The following is a 23,970-nucleotide window of genomic DNA, read 5'->3' as shown; positions in this document are numbered from 1 at the left end:
ATAATGAGAATTAATTTAACAGTAGCGGCCCGGTAGTCCAGTGGTTAGCACGTCGGCTTCACAGCGCGGAGGTACCGGGTTCGATTCCAGCTCCGGCCTCCCTGTGTGGAGTTTGCATGTTCTCCCCGGGCCTGCGTGGCTTTTCTCCGGGTGCTCCGGTTTCCTCCCACATTCCAAAAACATGCATGGCAGGCTGATTGGACGCTCTAAATTGTCCCTAGGTGTGAGTGTGGGCGTGGATGGTTGTTCGTCTCTGTGTGCCCTGCGATTGGCTGGCAACTGATTCAGGGTGTCCCCCGCCTACTGCCCGGAGACGGCTGGGGTAGGCTCCAGCACCCCCCGCGACCCTAGTGAGGATCAAGCGGTTCGGAAAATGGATGGATGGATGAATTTAACAGTATAATATGGCAATAGAAAAATTGAACTTTTTTTTTTTTTTAATCAAACACTTTTGGGAGCATTTCCGACAAAACTTGTCCTTCTGTTTGTTTGGGTTTTTTTTTTTTTTTTTTTTTTTTTTTTTTTGTTAAACAGTCTTCCCACAACATCCTAAGCAGATGGGAAGACATATGGATGCTTTTTACCACTGAAGTATACATAGGAGCACAAAGCTGACTTTCGACACAGTTCCTACCTCTCCCTCTAACTTTGTACCTCGCTTTCAGCTGATCAAATTTGCAGTGATTTATTAGAGCCGTTAGTAGCAGGCGGATCACACTGCTGGTTTGTCCCTGTCAGAGCCGAGTGGAGCCTAAGGTTAGAGAGCTTTGCCGATCAATCAACGCTTCTCCTGCTCTTCCCTCATCGCCGTCCAAATAAAGCCAATTGCTTTTCAAGCGCAAGACCATGAATGTTTTGCCGTGTGATGATGATACCCCTTTTCCACCTGATAAAACTTGGTGCTCATCCAGCGCCAGGGCCCGTATTGTGCTGATTTGGTGCTTAACAAGTTCTGACGAAGAACATATTTGGTTTTCCACCGGCAAAGAGCCAAGTAGGAGCCATGCCATGACGTCATCGTAAGGCATCCAAATGTCGATGTTTAGAGCACCTGTGCTATTAATAATAATAGTAATAATAATAATGTGCTGTTAGCATCTGGTAGGCAACATAGCATAGCATCGATTATACTTTAATGTAGTATATAACAGTCAGGGACATTCAGTCAATACACAATCTTTCTTAATCAATGTAGATGATCACGAGGCTGGTTGCGAGTCAGAGATCTCATGCTATTTAGGCACAGCCGCGATCACTCTTCGGGTGGGACACAAGTATGCCGGAGTTCACCATTCAATACATCTGTATGTCCAGAGAGTCATTCGTCTACATCTGCGATCGTCATGATAACCCCGCCCCCTGACGTAGTTGGTGCCAGAGTCTGGCCCAACAAATAATTGGGGCCAGCTTGAGCACCAGAGGCATGTAGCCAATTTCGGTGGTGGAAAAAGAAAGAACTGGTACTAACCTGGGCACTGGCCAGGAAATAGCCCCTGCCACAATCGTTGTGGAAAAGGGCTACGCGATGCAGAGATCTGGTCAAAGCTTTAATGTATTATTGGCAGAATTGAAAGAAAAATATAACAATGGCTTCAAATCTTTAGCTGTGCCCACTGTGTTCGCCTGCTGGCAACATCAAATATTTGCTTCTCAATTTGCTAACAGTCTTTCTCCCCAAGATCTTTGTAGTAGCACCTTTACCCGGAAGGCTTTGAACAGTTTTAAATAACTCACAGTTGCACAATCGTAAAAATCCAGTAATCCCGCATTCAAGATATTTTGCACCATATTTCATCATTTGCCTTTCTTCACATGTAACAGCGGCATACCTTGTTGGTACCTCTCTTTTTTAATTTCGGCTGAAATCCTTCTTCATTTACACTCGCTGAAAATGACACACCGAACTGTCAAAAGCACCTCTGACAAGAAATAAACTATGGCTAATAGGAAAATGTCTTGGAAAAAAAACATTGCAGCTACCATTGGCAGCTTTTCTGTAAACAGTGAAACCTTCAAAGACACAATCCATTCCATGAGACTGGTCCACTTTCAAAATGTTCTGATTTCAACATTTCTTGGAAGTGAATCCATTTCTTGCTGACTTCCGAGTTAAAGGTTAAAATGACTCAACCACTTCATCTTACCGACATTTAATGGAGAGGAAATAGTCAAATGTTAGCAAATGACCGATAGTTATATTCTAGGTATTGTTAGTTTAACTCATTACCCATAGACGTTTTTAAACGTCTTTTCAGACTTGGCCTAGAATTGGCTGGTACTGAACGAGTTAATAACAAATGATGGATATTGTACTTTCTTGTCTTTCTGTCTGTAGAAAAAGTAGAACACACTTAAAATGCTCAGTTGCTGTTGTGTAAAAATGGTGCTAATATCTCCAGATTTTTAATGGAGCACGTTCTCTCGCCTTTACATCATCCCGTCACCCTTCAGAAATCCCCTTCAACCTCGACACTTGATTGCCTTGAACCAGGAAATCATACGAACAAAACGTGTGCTTGTCTTTTCTCCCTTTTCTCGCTTGTGACTGATAATCAGACAGCAGTGTTGGCCAGTTCGTTCTGGACCGTCTGGCAGCCGGTGTTCATTCAACATTTGGATCACACCTCGCTGTGTGGGCACATGGCTATCGGTGGCTGTGCCTTTACGCGTTGGCAGCAGACACAAAGCAAAATAAAGATTTCTGTAAGTCAAATGATTTGCTCGTGTTTGTATTTTAGGCTGCCAATCACTATAGGACATATTCTCCGCGCTTTTGGCTCTGTGGATTCTCCCGTCCACACAAACGTGTCACTTATGCGCACCCATGCCAGATACGCACAAGCGTGGGCGTTCCCTGGCCCTGCAAGCATGCTACACACATTCTCCTGTGGATTTCAGCACATTTTCTCTCTGATATAAGTATTCGCTGACCGGAATCTTGGCCTTCTTTGTAGCTAGCTAGATGGTGCCCGACTGTCTCCCATTCATTCTATCGCGCCTGCCGTCGCACTCCGGAGCAAACGCCTCTTTGCACGGGGGGATCGTCTCTCAGTACAGACGAACCTCGTTACAACGTACCTCGACATCACGAATTTGTACGCTGTAACGTTCGTTCGGTGTAACCATTTCCAATAAAATGGCCGCCGACTACAATGTATAATACAATATGAACATTTATTGATGTAAAAACGTCAACGTGTAACACAGTATAAACATGTCCATTACAAATGTGTGTACACGGTATGTAGAAAACATTCAGTCAGCAAATGAAAAGTGCCCTCTCCGGTTCAGGATGTGCCGCGCCCCGAAGCCGTTTACGATGATCTTTCAATCTGTTGGCCTCGAACTCTGCCATGACTTTGTTGCCATTACGGATGATTGTCAAAATCGTTGCCTTTGCCAATTTGTAGTCTCGGCTGAGCGTCGTCTGGGAGACTCGTTTACGAAAGCGAAATATACAAGCACGTAAATCTAACAAAACGGAGCATTTTGTACATTTTAAAAAGCAAAAGTCCATTGTTTCAATAATGCCTAAATTAATATGTGTAATGTAAAATACATTTGTGAGTAAGACGTTGTGGTTCCAGTGGTGTTGCCTTCATTTCCATTTTCAACTGGATTGAATGCTTTCCTGACACTATTCCATGATCTTTTGACACTGCCTCGACATCCCTGTTTTGTTTATTCATGTGTTCATTTTTTATTTTCTCCAGTCTCAGATTTGGAATGGAAATATTAGAGTTCGAATGAAATTTAAAAAGCTAAATCAGCTTGCTGGCTATTGCCTGGAAAGAAGTACAACTTCACTGATTTGCTGCAGACTCAGGAGTGTTTTCAATATTTTTCAAAGCCTTTATTTTTGTTGTTTATGTTTTTACTTGCTATTTTATGATAATACACTGTTTAATCTCTTGACAGTTTTATCAATGCATTTTCTTCATTCATTGTAATTGGTTGCAAGACAAATGTGTCAAACTTGATATACTCCATTTAGTGGAACCGCCTTTACGACCAGCAGTTGCACGAGTTATTGTTTCGCCCTTTAGATTTGTGCCTTCTGTCAAATAAAGCAGGATAGATACACACGTGTATTCTTAGCATGCAATTTAAAAAAAACAAAAAACAAAAGTGGAGAGCCATATTGATAAATATGAGATGACAGTGAGGGGGAGGAGGGAGAAGGAGAGAGGGAGAGTAATGTAACACGGCCAATCATGCCCCAGTGGTTCTTCTAATCGCACAAACAAGGTCACTGTGCTCCAGAGCCAAACTGGCAGACTTGCATCTCGGGCTTGCTGCTGTCTCGCCTTTTCATCCCGTATTTCCCTTTTGCCATCATTGTGCTTGTTTCCTTCATTCATTTCATGCATACCAAACAGTGCAGACCAGCAATTGATGCTCTCGCTGGGAGGTGTGCGCTACTCTTGTGAGATTGCTCATCACTTCAGTGCATGTACATATGTGGATAAATAAGTATGTTCCCTTCTTAAACACGCACTGCGTACAAGACGTTAGCCACGGCTCCTACGATAGTAGCTTGGCTTATATATATTGGAAACTTAATATTATTGGTTTGATGTGGTTGTTGTTTTTTGACAAAGAACAATAAGTCACAAACTGCCTCACTGTCGTCTGGTGTTCCACAAGGCTCAATTCTGCGGCCTCTGCTGTTCTCGCCGTATCTGTTCCTATTGGGTTCCATCTTAAGAAAATATGTTTGTTCCTTCCACTGCTATGTAGATGACTGTCAGATCTGTGTGCCGCTGAGCAGAAAAGACGCTTTCTCATTGAGGCCACTGTTATCCTGTCTGGAGAAAATCAAGACCTGGATGACACTACATTTTTGGAAACTAGAAAAATGATTATTTGTCCATACATAAGCATCTCATTTACCTTGAACACGACTCAACTAGTCCAGATGAAGTTCATGACTGCCATTTCGACTTTGCTTAGAGGCGATCCCTTGGATATGTGCTGACAGCTGTTTGCCAAATTGACCTGCACAAGTCAAATATCTCTCTTCCCCTCTGGTGGTCACACACCTCTGTTCATCTTTCTATTTTTCTCGCTTTGTCCAAACTGCAGTGGTCTTCTGTGCCAAAGCTAGTTCATACTTTCAGTGTCCACACGTTCCGTGTGACGTAAAAACCGTCAGCCGCCCTTGTGCGTGAGCACCCGCACATACACTTATACATTCGACTGCGCATGGCACCATTTTCGTGACTGTGCATGCACCAGAGAAATGCATAAAAGTACGCAAAGGACTGGCGATGCTTCTCCTCGTAGATATCACACATTTCTTGCAACAGTGTGAATATGTGACACATATCAGATTATTTATTTATTTATTTTCATGCACTGTGCAAAGTCCAATTCCAATTTCTTTCCCATCCAACCTGGGCCTTTTTAAGGTATTTAGCAATGTATGTGATGCTCATCCGTACACACCTGACCTATACGTCATTCAAAGCCCAGCATGCGCTCGGTAGACTGGTGACATTGTCCGTGAATCTGCAAATGTTTTGAGCGAGAGTTTTTATCTTTACAATTGAATCCCACTTTGAACGTGAAGCATAAAATGGATATTTGTGGTGATGGTAGTACACGTTTCCATGAAATGAGATCAAGGAGTATTGCCTCGTATCCCCAAAATATTTTCACCTCCTTCCTCGTAGCTACTCTGGCGATATATGATACGATAAAATGAGGCCTATACGTGGTGTGCATATTAACTGGGCGCACATCACTCAACATCTTGCTTTGTCCGCTTGTGTGTCATATCACTGACGTATAGCGTAAACGTTAGGAGTCGCCTGTGTTTTTGTAATTTTGTAGTAATTTCACTTTTTAAAAAAACGAAATGGGCATCACGCCCTGCAGTGTGAACAAAGCCTTAGTCAGAGGTCAAAGGCACGATGAAGACCGCCATAACTGTCACTAGTCAATAGTATTAGGAAATATTGATTTGCTGCATATTCCAGGTCTCATGCTCTGTTTTTGTGGGAAAACACAATTAAAAAAAATAAATAAAGGCACTGCGTCTTCATGGCTGACACCTACATTTTCTGTACCACGACCACTTTTAGCATAAAAATAATAGCCCGTAGTCTATCTGCTCTGAGCTGGTCCAAACCTAATGTAAACATCTTCCAATGTTATGGTAATGTAATGGGTTTGATTTATCAATGAGACATCACATCAGTTATGCAAAAATCCTGGACCACGGCTTTCATTTCATCCTGCCCACAGGCTTGTGCATGCCTTTGTCATGTTTATTCATCGTAGATTAAATATGAGCTCAAGTGGGAATAAATGAAGCATTTTGTGGACAGAATTTTAAGTCCCTTGTGTCCATTCTCTTCTTTTTTCCGTTTTCAGTCATACATACTGTCACTACCGTTTAAATTTTTCAGAATTGCCATCAAATGATAATTTTGCAATATCAATCAGCAGCATCCATCTGACACAATTGCGCTCCTGCAAATCAGATTTTAAAAAAAAAGTCAATAATGTGTATGCTGTACATGTAGGTATACAGCCCCCACCATATTCAGCCTTGGCAAAAATGGAAGACGCCATAAGAAAATATCAATGAAAATTCTAAAGCTGCAGGTTGCAAATGCTGTGTGGGTGTTCGGGGAGTGTGGGCGTGATGTTAGCAAAGGCCTCCTGGAAATGGCACCGGTTAGAGCACTTTTTGAAGTGGGTATTATTATTTGGGCCTGAAAACGCCGTAATTGCACGAATGATGAATTGCTGTGTATGAAGATGCTCATCAATTCAGCGAGCAAGACACTTGTGGCAGACAGTGTTTATTTCTTGAGAAGATGAGCGCATGCAAGACATTTCATTAATAGCTTCGTTTATTATTCGCAGCCATTATCACTGCTGTATACTTTCTGCATGAGTGAAAATAATGTATTGTGGTGATTGCAATTGTCCTTTGGGAATACTACGTGCGAGCCCAGCACCTTCGCAAGGTAGTAGTGCGCTTCTCTTTCAAATAAGTATTATCTTGTACATTATGTCATGTTTCACCATTTTTTAGCTTGGGGAAATTTCAATTTAGTCCCGAGAGAGAAATCAAGGGTGTGTTGTACTTGCTGCTTTAAGACACAAGGTTGAAGGACAGCTCAAGGCTCGTAAGAGAGTTACCGGAGCGTTCCATCCAGTACCCCTATTAAAGGGGAAGAAACGGAGCTCCTGAGTGCGAGAAGGAAAAGGGTCACAAATGAGAGGCAAGGAGGAAAAAAGTTGTTTGAAAGAGAAAGAGGGCAAACTCGACGTCGATGGAGACAGCCTGGTTACCAGATGGGTTTTGTCAGAACGAGGGGGGGGAACAGGAGAGCAAACTGATGAAGAGACGCGGGGCCGACGTGGCTGTCTGTAATGCGATATGGCAGATGCGATTTTATTTTTAGGACACAAGGCCCCAGAACGATGGGTTTTATAGGGTTTTGAGTGGGTTGATCTTTTTAAATATTCAACTTCAATGAAATATAGAGCATGACTCCGGGCCGTTTGGAATTCATAAGTCTGTTTGGCAGGACTGGCCTTGCATGTTGAGATCTGTCAAGCAGCCTGAGTGTTAAGCACAACCACTCAACTGGCACTGGAAAACAATGGCAACGAGAAATACTTCAAAGCAAAAGGGCATGACAAACATCTATAGGAGGCGTACGTATTTACTCAAACTTCCATTCAAGTGGAAAATAGCACTTTATTGTGTCTTCTTTGTATACTTAGAGTAAGGGCGGCCCGGTGGTCCAATGGTTAGTCCATTGACCTCACAATGCAGAGGTATGGATAACCAAATGCGAAAAATTCCCCGGGGGGGGACAAGTCCTACTTTGCGGTTTTTCACTTTTCGCGGGGGGGAGGGGGGGGGTGTTCTGGTCCCCATTAACCGCGACAAATGTGAGATTTTACTGTACATCGTTTAGGAAGCACTGTCATAAATATCCACCGTTGACGTGTGTTGAATGACATTGACTCCCATTACCACATTTCGAAAATACATGAAATAAAACTCAAGCTTTCAAACCTTACCTTCAAATTAAGTTTCACTATCACATAATTACACGTGTGTGTCCCCGAGCAATAACAGTGTTTTGTCTGTGTGAGAGCCGCACAAAGGTCGCTTGCCAAGTGCTCAGTCAGTGTGACTCTTTCTGTTCTATTGAATATGTATTAACGCGCTCGCTGATGGGGGGATATTTACCAGCGGTAACCACATAAATAACAACGGGTAGCGGAGCCTGAAACCAAGAAATGTTTAATTCAAGCCAGAGGCTGTGAACTCCGTCGGCAATATTTTACCCGCGAAACAGCCAGAGTTTGATAGAAAAGGTGAAAAGGAATTGCATGCCAGTCTGCGGGCGGGACGGAACCCGAGACAGACCTTTTGGAAAGTGATGCCGTCCCCACGATGAGGATCCGTTCTCAGTCTATGACCCTGCACGTCGATGTCATTAGAGTAAAGCAAAGTAGACGAAGGGCCTCGGTTGCGATGCCATCTGCCAGCTGTTTCTGCTCTTTCTAACGTCTTTTCATCGCTCACTGGATTTCACAACACTGACTGAGTTATGCCATGAATTAAAGAATGCGTTTTGACAAATTGGGCTGGCTGAGTGACAGCCCGAGATTATCAGGTTACTCATTTTTCTTTGTTTGTAGTTTTGTTAGCGGAGAATGAAAGCATCCCTCACAAAGTGGAGTTGCTTTCGATGCGCTTTTTATTTCTCAGTTTTTCTACTTAGTCAGTCTTTGTTTAACCAAATAAGGCAGTTAAGAAGAGTTTCTCATTGTCGATGCAATGCAATATTTCCCTTAAGGCAACGGTGTGATGACAGTTTGTGGATGCTAAATAATAATAATAATAATAATAATACATTTTATTTGAAAGCGCTTTTCATCACACTCAAATACACTTTACAAGAGCTTAAAACACAGGATAAAAATGTGCACTTAAAACAAGCATACATAATTTACAAAAGCACATTTAAATGAACAAAAAGCAAAATGGGTAAAAGAGATTAAAAGGTATTAAAAGCATTGCGGAACAGGTGAGTTTTAAGGGATGATTTGAAGGATTGGAGGTCAGTACAATTGCGGATGTGTTGTGGTAGAGCGTTCCAGAGGGTTGGGGCGGCGACGGAGAAGGCTCGGTCCCCCCAGGTTTTGAAGACCTAAAGAGCTCGCTCATAAGGGGAACATCCAAATGTTACAAACCGCACTTTACATTTGATCAAGACACAAAATGTGTGTCTTTGTGACTTGGCAAAGGGTCTCCGAACCATCCCGAACTCTGGGGAGAACGGGCCAGGGTAGCGCTCGTGGTTGGGGAATCAGGTTCAATTTTGAGGCATTGTTTCACATGGCAAAGCGTGCAAACGCAATGTTATGCTTCAGTGCCGCTTAACAGCGAGCCGCCGAGCTTGCCGTTCTGTCTCCCCCTGTTGGTCATTTTTTTCTTGATGTTCCTCTGGATGGCTTGAAACTGGGAAAATAAATTCCTTGATTCCCTGATTCTGATATCCACCTATAAATTGATCGGGCTCTAGTTTGAGCACTGCCATTCGCTGAGTCTTTGCCCGATAAACGGGGTGATCTTAAACTGCAGCCATTCTAATTGGCGACTCGCTTTCACCTCTTCTTATAGTTGACTGAGATTCGGTGACATCATAAGATGTCCCATATGTGGTAAAAACAATCGACAAACGCTTAACTTGTTGTTCGGTTCGAGTCGGAATTGACTGTTTTGAGTCTAAAAATACGAGATCAATAAAACAATTTTCATTGGGCGGACGATCAACAAACCGTTCCGGCGGTTGCGGTATTTGGTGTTCATATACGTGCCGTAGGTTTGATCCCTTTAGCTTTAACATGTTGTGTCAATCACTCCACAGGGAGAAAGTGCATATTTTTATAAGTGTCGGACGACTTTCTTCTTTATGTGATCAAATGCTGCAAACTTCATAAGAGCGGCGAGATGGAGAGCGCGAGAGTGATGAGAGGAAAGGCTCATCTGCATCCTGTTTGATGTGGCAAATTCAAATGGACCAAATGATCTGATGAGGGAGGGGGGGAAAAATGTGTGAATTCTTCCTTGCAGCTATTTGCAGATGGGGGGGGCGGGGGGGAAGCATCGACGGGGCCTTTTGCGTTTCTGCAAAATACAATCTCATCCGACATGCATACATGCATGTTTACCTTTTCTTTCCTTTTTTTTTTTTCCTGAACAATAATTAGTATTTGATTTGCCCGGCAACATATGCTGAGAGCTCAAGACTCGTCAAGCAAAATTGAGAGAAACACTTTCTCTCCCCCAAATTGAGTCCCTCCATCGAGACGGACTGAGAACGTGAACAATTCAACCTTAGAGAAAATTGATGGCGGAAATGTAGGTGTTGCTGCTGTACAGTGAAGAATTGAATCACACCACAGGTTTTCGAAGTGCCGGATGTCGAGTAATGAAAGCAGCAGCAGAGGTTGGCGAAAACATTTCAAGGGCTAACACGCTATTTCCCTTCATTTAGTTTGAGGCAAAGTGTATGAATGGGATGCAACTTGAGAGGAGTACCAAATACGGTTCGTTTTTGGGTCAGTACTGCCAAGCGCCAATTCACGTGACATCGCACGGTGCCGTGTCGCGGTTCTGAAACATGTCTTTCGACGTTGTGGCGAGTAGAGAGTAGGTGAGTTGTCGATTTTTTTTATTTTATTTTTAATTTTTTTTTGTGGCACACTTGAACGCAGTGGCGGAATTCACCGCTCAACAGTTTGCGAAAAACTTGCGCGCGTCGAGGGAGTCATTCTTGGACAACACATCCTGCTCTTCCGAAATGCCTCGCTGCACTGAAGAATTCCAATTCAGGGGAGGCCCTTAACTCTTGCCTGATTATTTATTGATTAAGTGGGCGCATCAATACTTAGGCCCCGCCGCCGTCGGCCGAAACACACTCGAGGCTTGGTCCGAACAGTTAGCGGCTGGCGACTTGCGCTTGACTTGTCCTATCGGCTCTCGGATTAAATTAGCAAACGGGAGACGACACGCACTTCACATCTTTCAGGCTTGCTTTGCAGCTTCCGCGAAGGCAAACACTGAGCAGCTATTTGACTTCAAAGCAGGGGTGAGCGAGCATGTCGCTGAATGCCAGCGTGAGAAGAAACTTAACCTGAGAGCACTTTGATCATGTTCGCCACTCGAATGCTTGAAGGATCTCGGACAAAAAAAAAAAAGCGAGATAAGAGGTCATACTTTACTTTGAGCTTATAATCAATATATGCCCCCATCTTTTTATTTTTTTATTTTTAATTTAGAATCATTCCCTGTTGCAGCAAAGAATTGTCAATATTTCCAGCACAGCCCAACCTCCAAGCTGACTGACATTCAATTCAGCAGCAGCATGCTGGATGTTGGATGTTAAAAGGCAATTTACTGATAGCGCCACTGCCAATTTTCACATTAGCGCCGAGTGTGTTTCCTAAGAAATATGCGTTTATGAGGCACTGCACACACATCGGGCAGTAAAGCCGTGACCAGGGTGAATGTCGCAACGAGGAAGAACGGAATGATGGAATGGCTCTATGCCGCAGTCGAATAACGTTGTCCTTTGTTTTTCCAAATTCGATTCTGTCCCGCTATTTTGGGGGTGATGGGGCTTTTGAAAAGCAGCGTTGACACCTGTGATGTGATCCAAAGCTGACTTTGCTTAATTTTGCCGTCCGCTCTATCTTGTCTTGTCTCTCGCTCGCTCTCCTCTCCCTATATCCTTATTTATTTGTCAGAGTTTGTGTTCAGGGACGCTCCTTGTCATCCGTCAGCGTGCCCATAAAACACACTGTCATGACTGACTGGCCACGTTCCAAACTCATTACCGATTGGCTGACAGAGGGCCCTGTTCTGTTCTGCTCGGCTGTGTTTGACTCCTTTTTGCCAGACACCTCGTGCTCGGAAAAACTTTCAATGCGCCGGCGTCTGCGCTCCTGCCCGCTCCTTTCCCGTCTCCCTCTCAAGGTCACATGAATATGGATTCACCCTCTCCTGCCGGCGCGCAAATACTGATGATGAAGTCGAAGATCTACTCACGGGGATTATAATTCAGAATGCAGGTCTGATTTGGTCACCGGCTGACTCTCCTAACTATGAAATCAAATGGGAGCGGGGGGGGGGGGGGGGGGGGGAGGGGTGGGGGGCGGTGAAAGACGAGGACGGGAGCGGAGGTCGTGCGGGTGGACTCGGGCTAAATAAGGATGACGAGAGCCACCCAAGGAAAAGGGAGCGAGGTGAAGAGAGTGGATAACGATTTTGAAACCGGCGGCGTTGGGGCGAGCTCGTGTGCGCCGTGGTGGTGGACGCCGTATGAGGGCGGGAAAAACAGACTTGGAGATAGAAAGAAGCTAGCATACAATGTGATTGCGTTTCTGTTGCCGTCGATCGGCCGCATCTATTTTATCGTTTCGCGTTGGCCGTAAGCCTGCCGCAGCAAATCGCTGCGTCTGTTATACGGCACGCGCGTCCGTCCCGACTAACAGTGTCAGGTCAACGGATGCGTGCATTGACTTTGCTTCCCATTACGTGCCTCTCGCTTCTCTTTGCTGTTCTTCCTGTCGCCCCACCGTGCACATTTCCCCACACACTGGCAATTTTCATGTTGTGTTTACCGTGTTTGTCATTTTTGATTCATTTGGTTTGCTTGCACGCATGTAACCGTCTCGCTGCTGACAAATACCGTTTTGTTTTTTTGCCCCTCCCCTTGCAGAAAACAAGAAGGCAACTTTACCTCGGTCTCGCTCTCGGTTAAATGTAATCGCCGGTTCTGCGGCGGTCAAGGCTTCGCCGCCCTCGGAATCTGACAGCAAAGCGGCTTCGGCGGCACCGGCCAAAGCTGCCTTGTGTTCAGATGGAGGACACAGGTACAGGAACACCCCAGGTCACGCTCATGTGTCACACAGCGAAAGAGCGCCAGTGAGGGGAGACTCGAAAGCGACAGAGATCGATGAAGGGGAGCCCCCGGCCTCTCAGACGTGGTCCGCGGGCGCCGTGCTCCCGAGCGCCAGCGGGGATTCTGATGTGGAAGCTCTGTTAGCAAAACTCAGGGCCTTGTAGCAGTCATGCCCTCCAACCCAAATTCTGTCCACCACATGATTGTTTGCCATCTAAAAGAATCGAGTCTTGCACGAAGCTACGCAGAATTAGACGGATTCGATCTGGACCAAATTTGCATACGTGGTTGAAAGTAGATCAAAATGACACAAGTAGGCCACGATTACACTTTGCCATAGGAAACGGACACTGTGTTAACATTAAAGCGTGAAATCTGACCTTTAATGCTGCAGTGTCCAAAAAAAATTTTTTTGTTTCAATCCAGCATGTTATGCGACTCCGCACTTTTTGTATTTATCTTTAACTTACATGTATTTATCTTTCTCGTCTATCATATATTGTCAGCGGGCTCTCAAATGGATTCAGTCGAAAAGTATACTAGATCTTACATTGCATACAGGCGGTTTTTCTGCAAAGTTTTTAAACGATTTTCTACTCGTATCAAAATGCCGCTCACCTACTTTGCTATGAAATCCTTCAAAGTGAAGTTTAGTGTTGCTATCGAATGACACTGCGGCTAAGCTTCGAGATTATATTTTCCTTATGTTGCGTTTTGTATTTTCTATTGACAGTAAAAGTTTTTCTACTTACTGCATTACTTGCGATATAATTTTATCTTTTTAAGGGGCAATATTGTTATTATTTTGTTGGGGGTTCCTAACAAGTGAAATTTGACCTAGTTTTAGCTGAGGGAACATTTACTGTATACCCAAGCAGTGCTTAAAGTCTTAAAATACCATCCCAAATTTGCAAATAAAAATGTTAATGGCTGCATACTTGATACTGTACGCTTCCTTTTCTATCCTAATTTGCAATAAAATATTTGGCTGTGTGACAGATGCTGTCATTGTCTGCATTTTTTTCCCCCCTTGCAACAATCTAAAGCGCCTGTTTGGGTGCAATGTCAAATTGAGTCAAAGAGCGACCGTGGAGCTATATTTATAATCGCGCTCTGTGCAATTTTATGGCACTCTTTATTTTTTCAATCTTCCAATCCTCTGGCGGAATCATTTGTCATCTGCTGTTGATGATGTCAGTTACATTGTAGAGGAGACGAAAAGCCGGAAAGAGGAAGCCATCCATTGCTTTGTCCTTCACAGCGCGTTTGTGCGCTGTGATGCACTAATGCTTCGGCTTGCCAAAAATAATTTTGTGGCTTACTGCCGGCCGGATGCTTCTTTAGTTGTTTGTCTCCTGGAAGTATGTAATTCTTATTCCGGGTCCAAACAAACACAGAGGCCATCGCCAAATGTCGGTCCACTGGCGGGGGCGCTTGGCCTTGTCAAGAAGTCAAACGCGAGTGGTGGATTTGGACTCTGAAGACGGACTCTGGTCTGAGACTGCCCTTTTTCAGGCTACGAGAAGACTTTTTTTTTCTCCATTATGCAAACAAAAGTTCTCTTGAAACTTGGATCTTACCGCTCACTTTGGAAGCTCCCCTGGCCCTCAATTCTGGCTTTTCACTGCTAATACGCTATTTACTCCGGGTTTTCTGAATATTTCAAATCACGTACGGGATGCCAGCTCCCTCACGGGTGAAGGAGGTGGGGGAGAAGAAGACGAAAGGATAATAATGCAGAATGTAGATCAGGATTAAGGTTCACAACATTTTATATTAATGGAAAAGTGATGTTTTGTGGTTGTGAGCTTCGTTTTTATTTTTTTTAAAGTCATATTTGCTGTCTTGGTAAGAGCCAAGATTGATTCGTTTTCACTCTGTCGTCAACTGTCATTCACAGGCATCTGCTGTTAAAAAAAAGCAGCAACTGCGGCAAACATTGCTGGCAAATCGATTGGAGTGGAGCTCATTTGATAATTGACCGCTCAAGAAAAAAATGCTTTGTGACACATTGCTTGGTAGTCTTATCTGAAATGAGTTAAGACTCTTCCCCACAAAGGCTCCTGACATTTACGATGCACACCACTGGTTCATTCTTTCACCACTGACTCATTCATCGAGGTGGGGCTCAGAGTCCAGCCGCTTCTGCTCCACGTGGAGAGGAGTCAGATGAGGTGGCTCGGGCATTAGGATGCCTGGTGAGGTGTTCCGGGCAGGAGGCTACAGGGACGACCCAGGACATTCTGGAGAGACAAAGTCTCCCCGCTGGCCTGGGAACGCCTCGGGATCTCCCGGGAAGTGGCCGGGGAGAGGGAAGTCTGGGCTTCCCCGCTAAAGCTGCTGCCCCCGTGACCCGACCCCGGATACGCGGCAAAGAATGGATGGATGGATGAATATCCAAGACGTGGTGGTCAACCGGGTAATACGAAAGCGAACCTTCCTTTGCTTGTGTGAAGCACATTGAGTTACCTTTTGTATGACACGTGCTCAATCAAGTTGCCTTGCCTGCGATCCAACAACAACAGCATCGTGCACTCATCGTTCTGATTTTAGTGTGCAGCAATGTTTCAAAAAGCACAGGTCTGAAAAGCGAGGCTTCTTACTTTTTTTTTTTTTTTTCCATTTCACGTGCAAGTATTTTTCGAAGGAGAACACTTATTTCTGCCCCCCCCCCCCTTTCAAATTGCACTCTCGGAAAGCTCTAAGCCATGCCGCAAGCTGTCCTACGCTGAGGGTTCACGGCCGCTGAGGGTTCACGGCCGCCCAATCACTTCAACGATGCCACGTTTCCGTCCTGGACCGCAATTATTTCCATTCATCTTTGCTTGACTTTGTCATACCGCTGCGGTTGTCATGTCATCGCGAGGCAGAAAGTCATCCCGAGGACTTTGGCCTTTGGTCGCGCACGGTCTCATTTCGAGTCCCGCTGCGGACAAAATAACGATTGCAACTGCTGGAATTTCCGGACTCCGCTCCGGAGTATAAGTTGCACCAGCCCAGAAATGCAGAATGAGGTCGGGAAAAAAAAGGACATCAGTCACACTGACGTATAAGTCGCATTTTTTTTGCGCATAATTAGAATTTCAGATAAAAAACACACATTTAGTCCTAACCCCGCCAACTTGGGAAAAGAAGCGAAATGGAATTCCCCCCCGCCCCCACCTGCATGGCTGTCGTCAGACTCGGAATCCGTTCCAGTTCCAATGTTTCCATCCTTTCCGAATCCAGTCAGGGTGGTCTTGCTGGTCACTGAAGCCCGCACTTTATGCATCCATCCGATAGCTTGCAGAAAAAGTTGCATGGCGCATGCTCCCGCTTGCTGTCAAGCTTGGCCATCTATTATTTCATGCGTAAGACGCCCGAGAGTATAAGTCGCAGGACGAGCCAACCTATGCGGGGGGGGGGGGGAACTTTTTTTTTTTAAAAGCCGGGGTCGGCGGCAAAGTCACACGCACGTGACGACGAACTGCCGCGGCGCCTTTTGATTCTCCGCGACGTCAATCTTGAAAAAGAAACCCACCTGGGTGTCTTCCATTCAACGATTGTCTTTGTGTGAGCGGCGACAACAACGGCGTCTTTGTTGCATATGAAAGCCGATCTAATTATTTTTGATTCGTAACATCAGATGCTGGCGACCAGATCCCGAACAGACGAGAAGACATTTAGTCGCGCGCCCAGCCGAGACTCTCCTGATGGCGTCTCGGTGTTTACGCCTCTGAAAAGAAGAATTGTTGTAATTGCTCAGTGCGTCAATGCCAGAATCCGCTGCTCTTCTCAAAACTTTTTGCTCCCGACATCTAAGAAATTGGACTTCAGAGAGACTGAGCTGTGTCTTTTTATTTTGTGCGTGTGCGTTTTTTTTCTTCCTATTTCTACTACCAAAGCGTTTCATTTTTTATTTTTTCCTTACTTCCGAGCTATGAAGCTGCAACAAAGAGTCCGACTGGGTGCCAGAATCCCACTGATCTGGCAGCACCGAAGCAGGGGGCTCCTCGACATGGCGCTCAGATCCACAAGGCGACTGTTGGTAAACGAATCATGTCACGGGGACCAGACGGGCTCTTTTCTCTCAGCGGGCCAAAGATCAAGCTGGTAAGCCGCCGACTCCCGGGCTATTATCCCTTCGTGTTCCTTGTACCTGTTTGCGCGCGACTTGCCTTCTCTCTTGTGAAATGGGGCGACCGCCATCTGTTGCGGCAGGTGCGTTTGTGTGTCTTGTTCGTCTTTGATCACCGTCGCGTGACGCCAGCGGAAATGTTTGGCCTCCTTCATGTGTTTCTTTGTTTCTCTGCCCCCGCTGTGATGTTTTGTGGATGTTTTCTTGTTGCCGGCGTCAATCGGCAAAACAATGAGTCGCGTTTAAAGAAATGAAAAAGGAGAATCCCTCGCCGCGCTCAAAAGAAACATGGCGTTTGGTCACCGCAACAGGTTTTGAACAAGACCTCCTGCGGGCTGAACCGCATGCGTTGGCAAAGTCCTTAGACGGCGTCGCGTCCCGACAACACAATTAGATTGGAATGCTCAAAAAGGGCCGTATTCCGCCATTTGTGCAGTCTTTTTTTTTTTTTTATGTGCCTCGTTTGTGCACAATGTGTTTGGGGGCGGGATATGCGGCTGTGACGAAAACGTTTCTCAGTTCACAATCGACTCGATTCAAAAGTCACCGTTGTGCCCTTTATCCGCACGTCTACATTGCAAAAAGCGACAACTATCACTCGACGCCACGATGCCACTTGTCCTCGTCATTGAAAAAAAAAAAAAAAAACAAGGACTCAGCTGGTCAAAATGAGCCGCATGCTTGTCATGACATTTTCATTGGTTGCTGGGATTGGTCAAAACGGAAGTTACCGGATCGCCCAATCAGCGTGAGGTATTGTCGTGATTGTCCCGCCTTTGCGAAGCTGAGAAGATTGAAGCAAGATTGAAAAAATATGCACAAAATTAATTCTTGCATTTAATGTTGGTTTTCTGTTCAGCAGTTTTGTGCCATCCTTGAATGGTGATTTTAATGGAGATGAGCCCCTTGCAATAATAACAAATATCTTTTTGGGGGGGGGGGCGGGGGGGATAGGCCTACTATACTACTGTATGTGGTGCACGGAGAGCCATGTTATTTTTAACTCGCACTTGGTATAAATAGTTTGAGAGCCACTGACTTTAGATGATTAGAAGGTCGGCGTTTGTTTTTCCTACGGCGTGTGCGGGCGCTCGCGTCAGTCAGCCGAGGAAGCAAAGCCTTGCTGTTGGCTTTTCGAAAGCTTGTCATAAGCAATTAGGAACGACTTCTGGGAGGAACGACAGAGAAGCCATCAAATCTCCTCGCTGCCCTTCCTGATATGACATTGACGTCGGCCTTCAATACCGAGAATGTGACAAATGATATTGATTGGAACTTCCTGTGTTTCCAGAATTGGTCACCCAGATGACTTTGAATCTTGATACCTTTCAATGAGGTGTCAAGGCAATTTATCTTGAAGCGGGAAGACATTTCCGGTGCTCCCAAGCCGCCCACAACCGTGCAGATTCCTCTTCAAACACATACCAAGAAGTGAGGGCCACTTCTGTAAAGCAGATTCATTTGTCTCGTTTCCGAAAGCGGAGACGATTTTGAGCGTTGGGACGTGTCAATCTGCTGCAAGTAATCAATCTGAAATCGGTACGCGGAAAGAAGAAAGCCTCTCCCCGGCGTTTGCGCGGTGCTTGTTTTTTTTTGTCACTTTGACATGCTCGAGCGCCTGGCGTTGCTGCCGCCGGACTGTCTGGGTTGTTCGTCTCAGTGTGCCCTGCGATCGGCTGGCAACCGGTTCAGGGTGTCCTCCGCCTACTGCCCGAAGACAACTGGAAGAGGCTCCAGCACGCCCCGCAACCCTCCTGAGGATAAAGCGGTTCAGAAAATGGATGGATTGCACGAAATACAACTGGAAGCATTGGTTACAAACGTGTTCATCGCCAAGAGGTTAAGAAGCTTTTGGTCACGATGATTGCCTTTAGGCGTATCCGGAAACACAAAAGAAAATAGTCGTCGAGCCTCTCGGAGGTGGAGGACTTGTGCATATGAGCTCTCGTGCGTTATTAGGAGAGCAACGGCGGCACAGCGACGAGACTTTCAAGCAATCGGCCACAAAATGTAGCCAAGGAAAGCCAGCAGCGGCAAACCTCCTGGTTGGCCGAGGCCACTCAGTCCTTGATTATAAATTGTACGTCGCGATGGACCGCGGCGATGCTCCATGTGTGTCGACCACCGGGGGTCAGACACCCTGCGGCGACTCCTGCCAGCGCCAATGCGAGGAAACAGCCACCACTCGTGCCCCTGCTTTTGGAAAGGCGAAATAGGACTCTTGGCTTCCCTCATCCTCCACCGGCAGGCTCTCGAATAAGAAAAGACAGTCGAATATCTTCCAATTAGACTGCCGCCATTACCTTTTGCGCTCACTGGTGCACCTGCTGAGAGATTGGGGGTGGTCTCAATTAAAGAGGAACAATAGGGTGCGATTGCTGCTGATTAGCTCGATGGGCAAATGTATTCAGACACCCGTTAAGGGAAACTTAACCCAACATTGACAAACTGCATCGTCACTTTTAGGACATGGATGTTAGCGGTATAAATGTCATCACGCACACGTCGTTTGTTGCCCAGCCTCGATTTCTTTTCGGTGTTTTGACGTACAAACGTTTTCACTTTTTGCTACAATTCCACCGATGGCGGCTGCAACGGTTTCCGTAGCCGACACCGAATCGAATGATGACAGCCATCAGTCTCAACATATGTCAGCTCACACAAATCAACAGCGGCGGGGAAGCTGCGACGTCACTTTCATTCCGCAGCTGCCGATGATTTTTGTCAACAGTTTTTGTCGTTTTTTTTTTTGGTTGTGAATGTGGAGATGAGATCCGCCTGCTGTTCAGTGCAGAGCTGGGATTAATGCGTGAGAGGGAGGGCTGCTGGCCACCCCGAAAATTTGCAAACATTTGCCTGAACACCTTGAACAGAAAGTCAATGAAATCAACTAGACAATACAAACTATCAAATTGCTTTCTTGACTTACGGATTTGAAAGTGGCCCTTTTCGTCAGGTTGCTTGTATTTGGTTCTCTGTTTTTGTTTTTTTTTCCAGTCTTTTGTTGGCTTGTTGTTGCTGTCACGTCGTTTTGTTTCTTCTCGTAGTGATGTGATTTGGATGTCCTGGTGTTTTGTTGTTACTTTGAGTTTTGGTCTTTTCAGGAGTTGATTCGTGCTTTCGATTTCGTTTTTCCAGAGCACATCTGCAAGTGTTTTATTTGCCTTCTCTTTCCTCTCAGCTTTTGGGTCCTCGAGCACACATAAACAGGACACATTTTATTTTGAAAATGCAAAAAAACAAAAAAACAAAAACAAAAAGGAACTGAACTGTACAGCTGAATGGAATTTAGGACTGCAGAGCCTACTCAGGAGAGTTCCACTGAGGACAATCTTCTGTTCATGCACACAAACACACATTTAACGAGGTTTGCAGCATGCCAGTCATATTTAATCCACACAAAGCGACTGGATGTGGTCATGAATTGAACATGCTCTTGCCCCTCAAACAGTCTATGAAAGCATCATTATTTTGGCACCATTTGGAAAAGGGAGCCGCTGCGTTGCTTTTTTTTTTTGTTTGTTGTTATTTTTTTTAATAGTGTGCTTTTCAGTTTCAGTTGATACTTGTTGTGGAGAGTTGTTCAATTGGCAGCTGCATCCCAGTTGGAGAGGAACAGACCGTGGCATCCCAACAAAGTGTCTCTGCGTGTGTGTGTGTGTGTGTGTGTGTGTGTGTGTGTGTGTGTGTGTGTGTGTGTGTGTGTGTGTGTGTGTGTGTGTGTGTGTGTGTGTGTGTGTGTGTGCGCGGGTGCTTGTGCCTCGTGCACACACATTCCCCCGATAGCAGGTAAGCACTCTTTCTCAAACCTTTCCGGACAAAGGAACACCAAAAAGCTATGAAAAGAAGACCACCTTATTTTAATATACGGTTGCAAGAATAAGTATGTGACCCTGGATTTTTTTTTTTTTTTTTTTGCGGTGGTGGTGGGCGCATAAATCGATCCTCAAATGTGTTCTGATCTCTATCGGTGTCATGACTTTCTGTATCGAAACTTTTTCGGCCAAGCGCGGCATTCAGAGAAATCAAAGGATCAAGGACAACTCTGAAATTCTTCAACTTGTATTCATGAAGCATCCTAAAATCAAGTCATCCTTGAATTTATACATTTGAAAAGATCAAGGTGGCGCCGTGGTTGGCAGCCGTCTGCGAGAGCTCTGCTGTTTTGTTGTTTGCCTTTTGCCATATAGCGTTCGTTGTCCTTCGGGTGGATCCGTGTGGACTCTTTGCGGACAGGAGGCACCCCCCATTTGTACTTCAGTAACTGTTGTCTTTATTTGTCATCCTCCACGCGCACATCATTTCCGACAGACAATGTGACAGTTGCATAACATCGGGGTGAGTCCTATCCAAGAACAAGATTTATACGACGGAAAGTTATATTATCTGCAAGTCCTTCCTCTCATGATTATGTATGTTTGTTGCCTTTGAGGCAGTATTGAATGTGCGCACACACACACACACACGATGCATTTTTAATGCGCGCGTTCAGCAAATTGCATTCGTGTTGAAGACGACCCTGACCTCTTTGCCTAATGGATGAATTGAGATTAAAACAAAGTTGAAGGCCAAAAGCTACAGATGCCGATTGCGAGCAAATAAATAGCTTGTCTCGTCTAATTTGCAGATCGTGTAAAGCAGGGGTGCCCAAACTTTGGATCAAAAAGCCTCTTTAAAATGTGTCTGTTTTTTTTTTTTTTTTTAAACACGCCAAAGTCAGTCAAGAAAGCAGTTGTATATTGTTTGTGTTGTTCATCAGCTTTCTGTTAAAGGTATAAAGGCAAATAGTCGAGGAGTTTTCCAAGTTTTTGGGGTGGCCAGCAGCCGCCTATCTCACAGAATAGATCCAGCTCTGCACTGAACAGCGGCCGAATCCCATCTCCACTTTCAGAACCCCCAAAAAAGAACAAATTGTAGCAAGGTGACCATTTTCCAGTGACTTGAGGATCATGAATGTGACGGCTTCCTAAATTGGCCATGGAGCACAAAGTGGAAGAAACTATTTTTGCCTGGAAAATGGAATTCTCTTTCTTCCCACTCTGCCCACCTTCAACTTGCCCACCTTGCGGCCCATGTCAAAAGTCATTTTTAGTGGTTTCTTTTCTTTTTGGTCATGTCGCGGGCCGCTGAAAAAAATGGATGATGGTCCACAAATGGCCCCGGTCCCATACTTTGGACACCCATTGATGTACCGTGTTTTGGAAATCCCTTTGATTCGCGACTCGGGATCAGCAGGTGAATAAATGACGTGTGTGACTTATGCTCTCCTTATTTACATACGTATTATTGCCTTACTCAGCAGGCTCCACCCTATATTAACGACCGGTCTGTAATCCCAGCAAACAGCTCCGAGATGCACCGCAACAAAGATGATGAAGCACCTGTCGCCAATCGTCACCGCCGCTCCCTCGTTTCTTTTCATTTCGGCCATTTCCTGCCAGCGTGAGCGGATGCCGTATGGAGTGAAATGCACTCATTTGTTTCTGCAGACTCTGAGGCTGCGCCGTAAATGAGACGCTGGCATTCAAGAACCAGTCCCTCTAATTGTCCCTCGGGTCTAACGCTCAGGTCAGATAAAGCAACACGTGGCCAGCGCGGGGATGCTCAAAAGCCTCCAAGCGTGTGTTGGAGTCAAAGTTCCACTTGGAACGTTTCCAGTGATGGCGAGGACTAATCATCTTTCATTATGGGTCATGTTATGGTGTTTTCTTGAGCAATCAGCAATTCTATGGATGTGTTTGGGTCCATAGATGGAGTCATAATCTAGGCAGCATGTAGGAAAAAATGCTCCAGAGACTCAACTTTGATGTGTTTCCTAGATTTTTTTTTTCCCTCCCCCCTCTGGCAGATAGCGTTGCCGTTTGATTTGGGGCCGAGGGCTTGGAGTGTATGAGTCAGCTGTAGTTTTGCTCTGGGAACAGTCTGTCTTTCACAACATTTGAAGACGCACTAATATTCCATCGATTTTAAAAACTAAACTACCACAGGCAGAGATGAGGGATCCTCGTGACCTCATTGGTGAGCGAAAAGATTTCGTGTGCATCTAAGTACATTCCGAACCACTGTAGTGTTAGATTCCCACTTTGTTGTGGACCATGTATGCAGATGCGGACGCACGGGGCTGAATGTGAAAGTTGGGCTTCAAGAATCTTAAGGACACCTGACCCTCACCTTGGGCATTTTGATGCCATTAAGAAAAAAAACAGCCGGGTGGCTCCAGTTCATCCATCATACGGATGCCTTTTTCATGAAAAGAAGTCACCAAAATATCTTGAACCTTTTTTTCTATCCGAGCGGCAATTTATAAAGTTCCATTCACCTGCCATGCATGTTTTTGGGATGTGGGAGGAAACCGGAGTACCCGGAGAAAACCCACCCGAGCAAAACGTGCAAACTCCACACAGCAATCCGGGGCCCGGAATTGAACCCTGTACCGTTGCACTGTGAGAGGGACGTGCTAACCAGTCAAGCACTGTGCCGCCACATTTTTTGTGTTAATTTATGTTCACCTGCTGCACAATTGTTTCATCTAACAAACGTGTCAAATTCAAGGCCCGGGGGCCAGATCTGGCCCGCCACATCAGTTTATGTGGCGGGCCATGAAACCAAATCACGTGTGTCAACTTACATGATCCTTACTAAAATCTCTACCAAAATGTGAAATTGTTATGTGTCATAAATAACGTTGAACTTTTGCACTACATTTGTTGCCCTGTCATACACTCACTTGTACAATAATTGAACAAACTACTATAGTCGACTCGACTGATTTCAAAACGAGTCATCCATCAATTTGTTGTGATTTTTAATCAGTCCGAAGTGAAATGCGAACCATGCCGTTGTCATTCTGCATATTCAAATGATATTTTCAAACACTCTTCTGAATCGCCAACATCCCACTTCCAA

General features: G+C 45.2%; 1 protein-coding gene across 1 annotated transcript in view; it reads left to right on the top strand.

Moving 5' to 3' along the window:
- LOC147208046 (protein diaphanous homolog 3-like) overlaps positions 1–13,945 on the top strand; it is a 66,823-nt gene extending 52,878 nt beyond the window's left edge. Inside the window, exon 30 of the mRNA XM_086107834.1 lies at positions 12,765–13,945. Coding sequence (XP_085963960.1) covers positions 12,765–13,111 — 347 coding nt within the window. The 3' untranslated portion in view covers positions 13,112–13,945. The remainder of the gene's footprint in view (positions 1–12,764) is intronic.
- Positions 13,946–23,970: the final 10,025 nt, after the last annotated feature.

The sequence above is a fragment of the Hippocampus guttulatus genome, chromosome 3, assembly GCF_054856545.1.
Source record: "Hippocampus guttulatus isolate MCC_2025c chromosome 3, RoL_Hgut_1.0, whole genome shotgun sequence".
NCBI classification, from domain to species: Eukaryota; Metazoa; Chordata; class Actinopteri; order Syngnathiformes; family Syngnathidae; genus Hippocampus; species Hippocampus guttulatus.
This window is presented reverse-complemented; position numbering and strand designations above follow the sequence as displayed.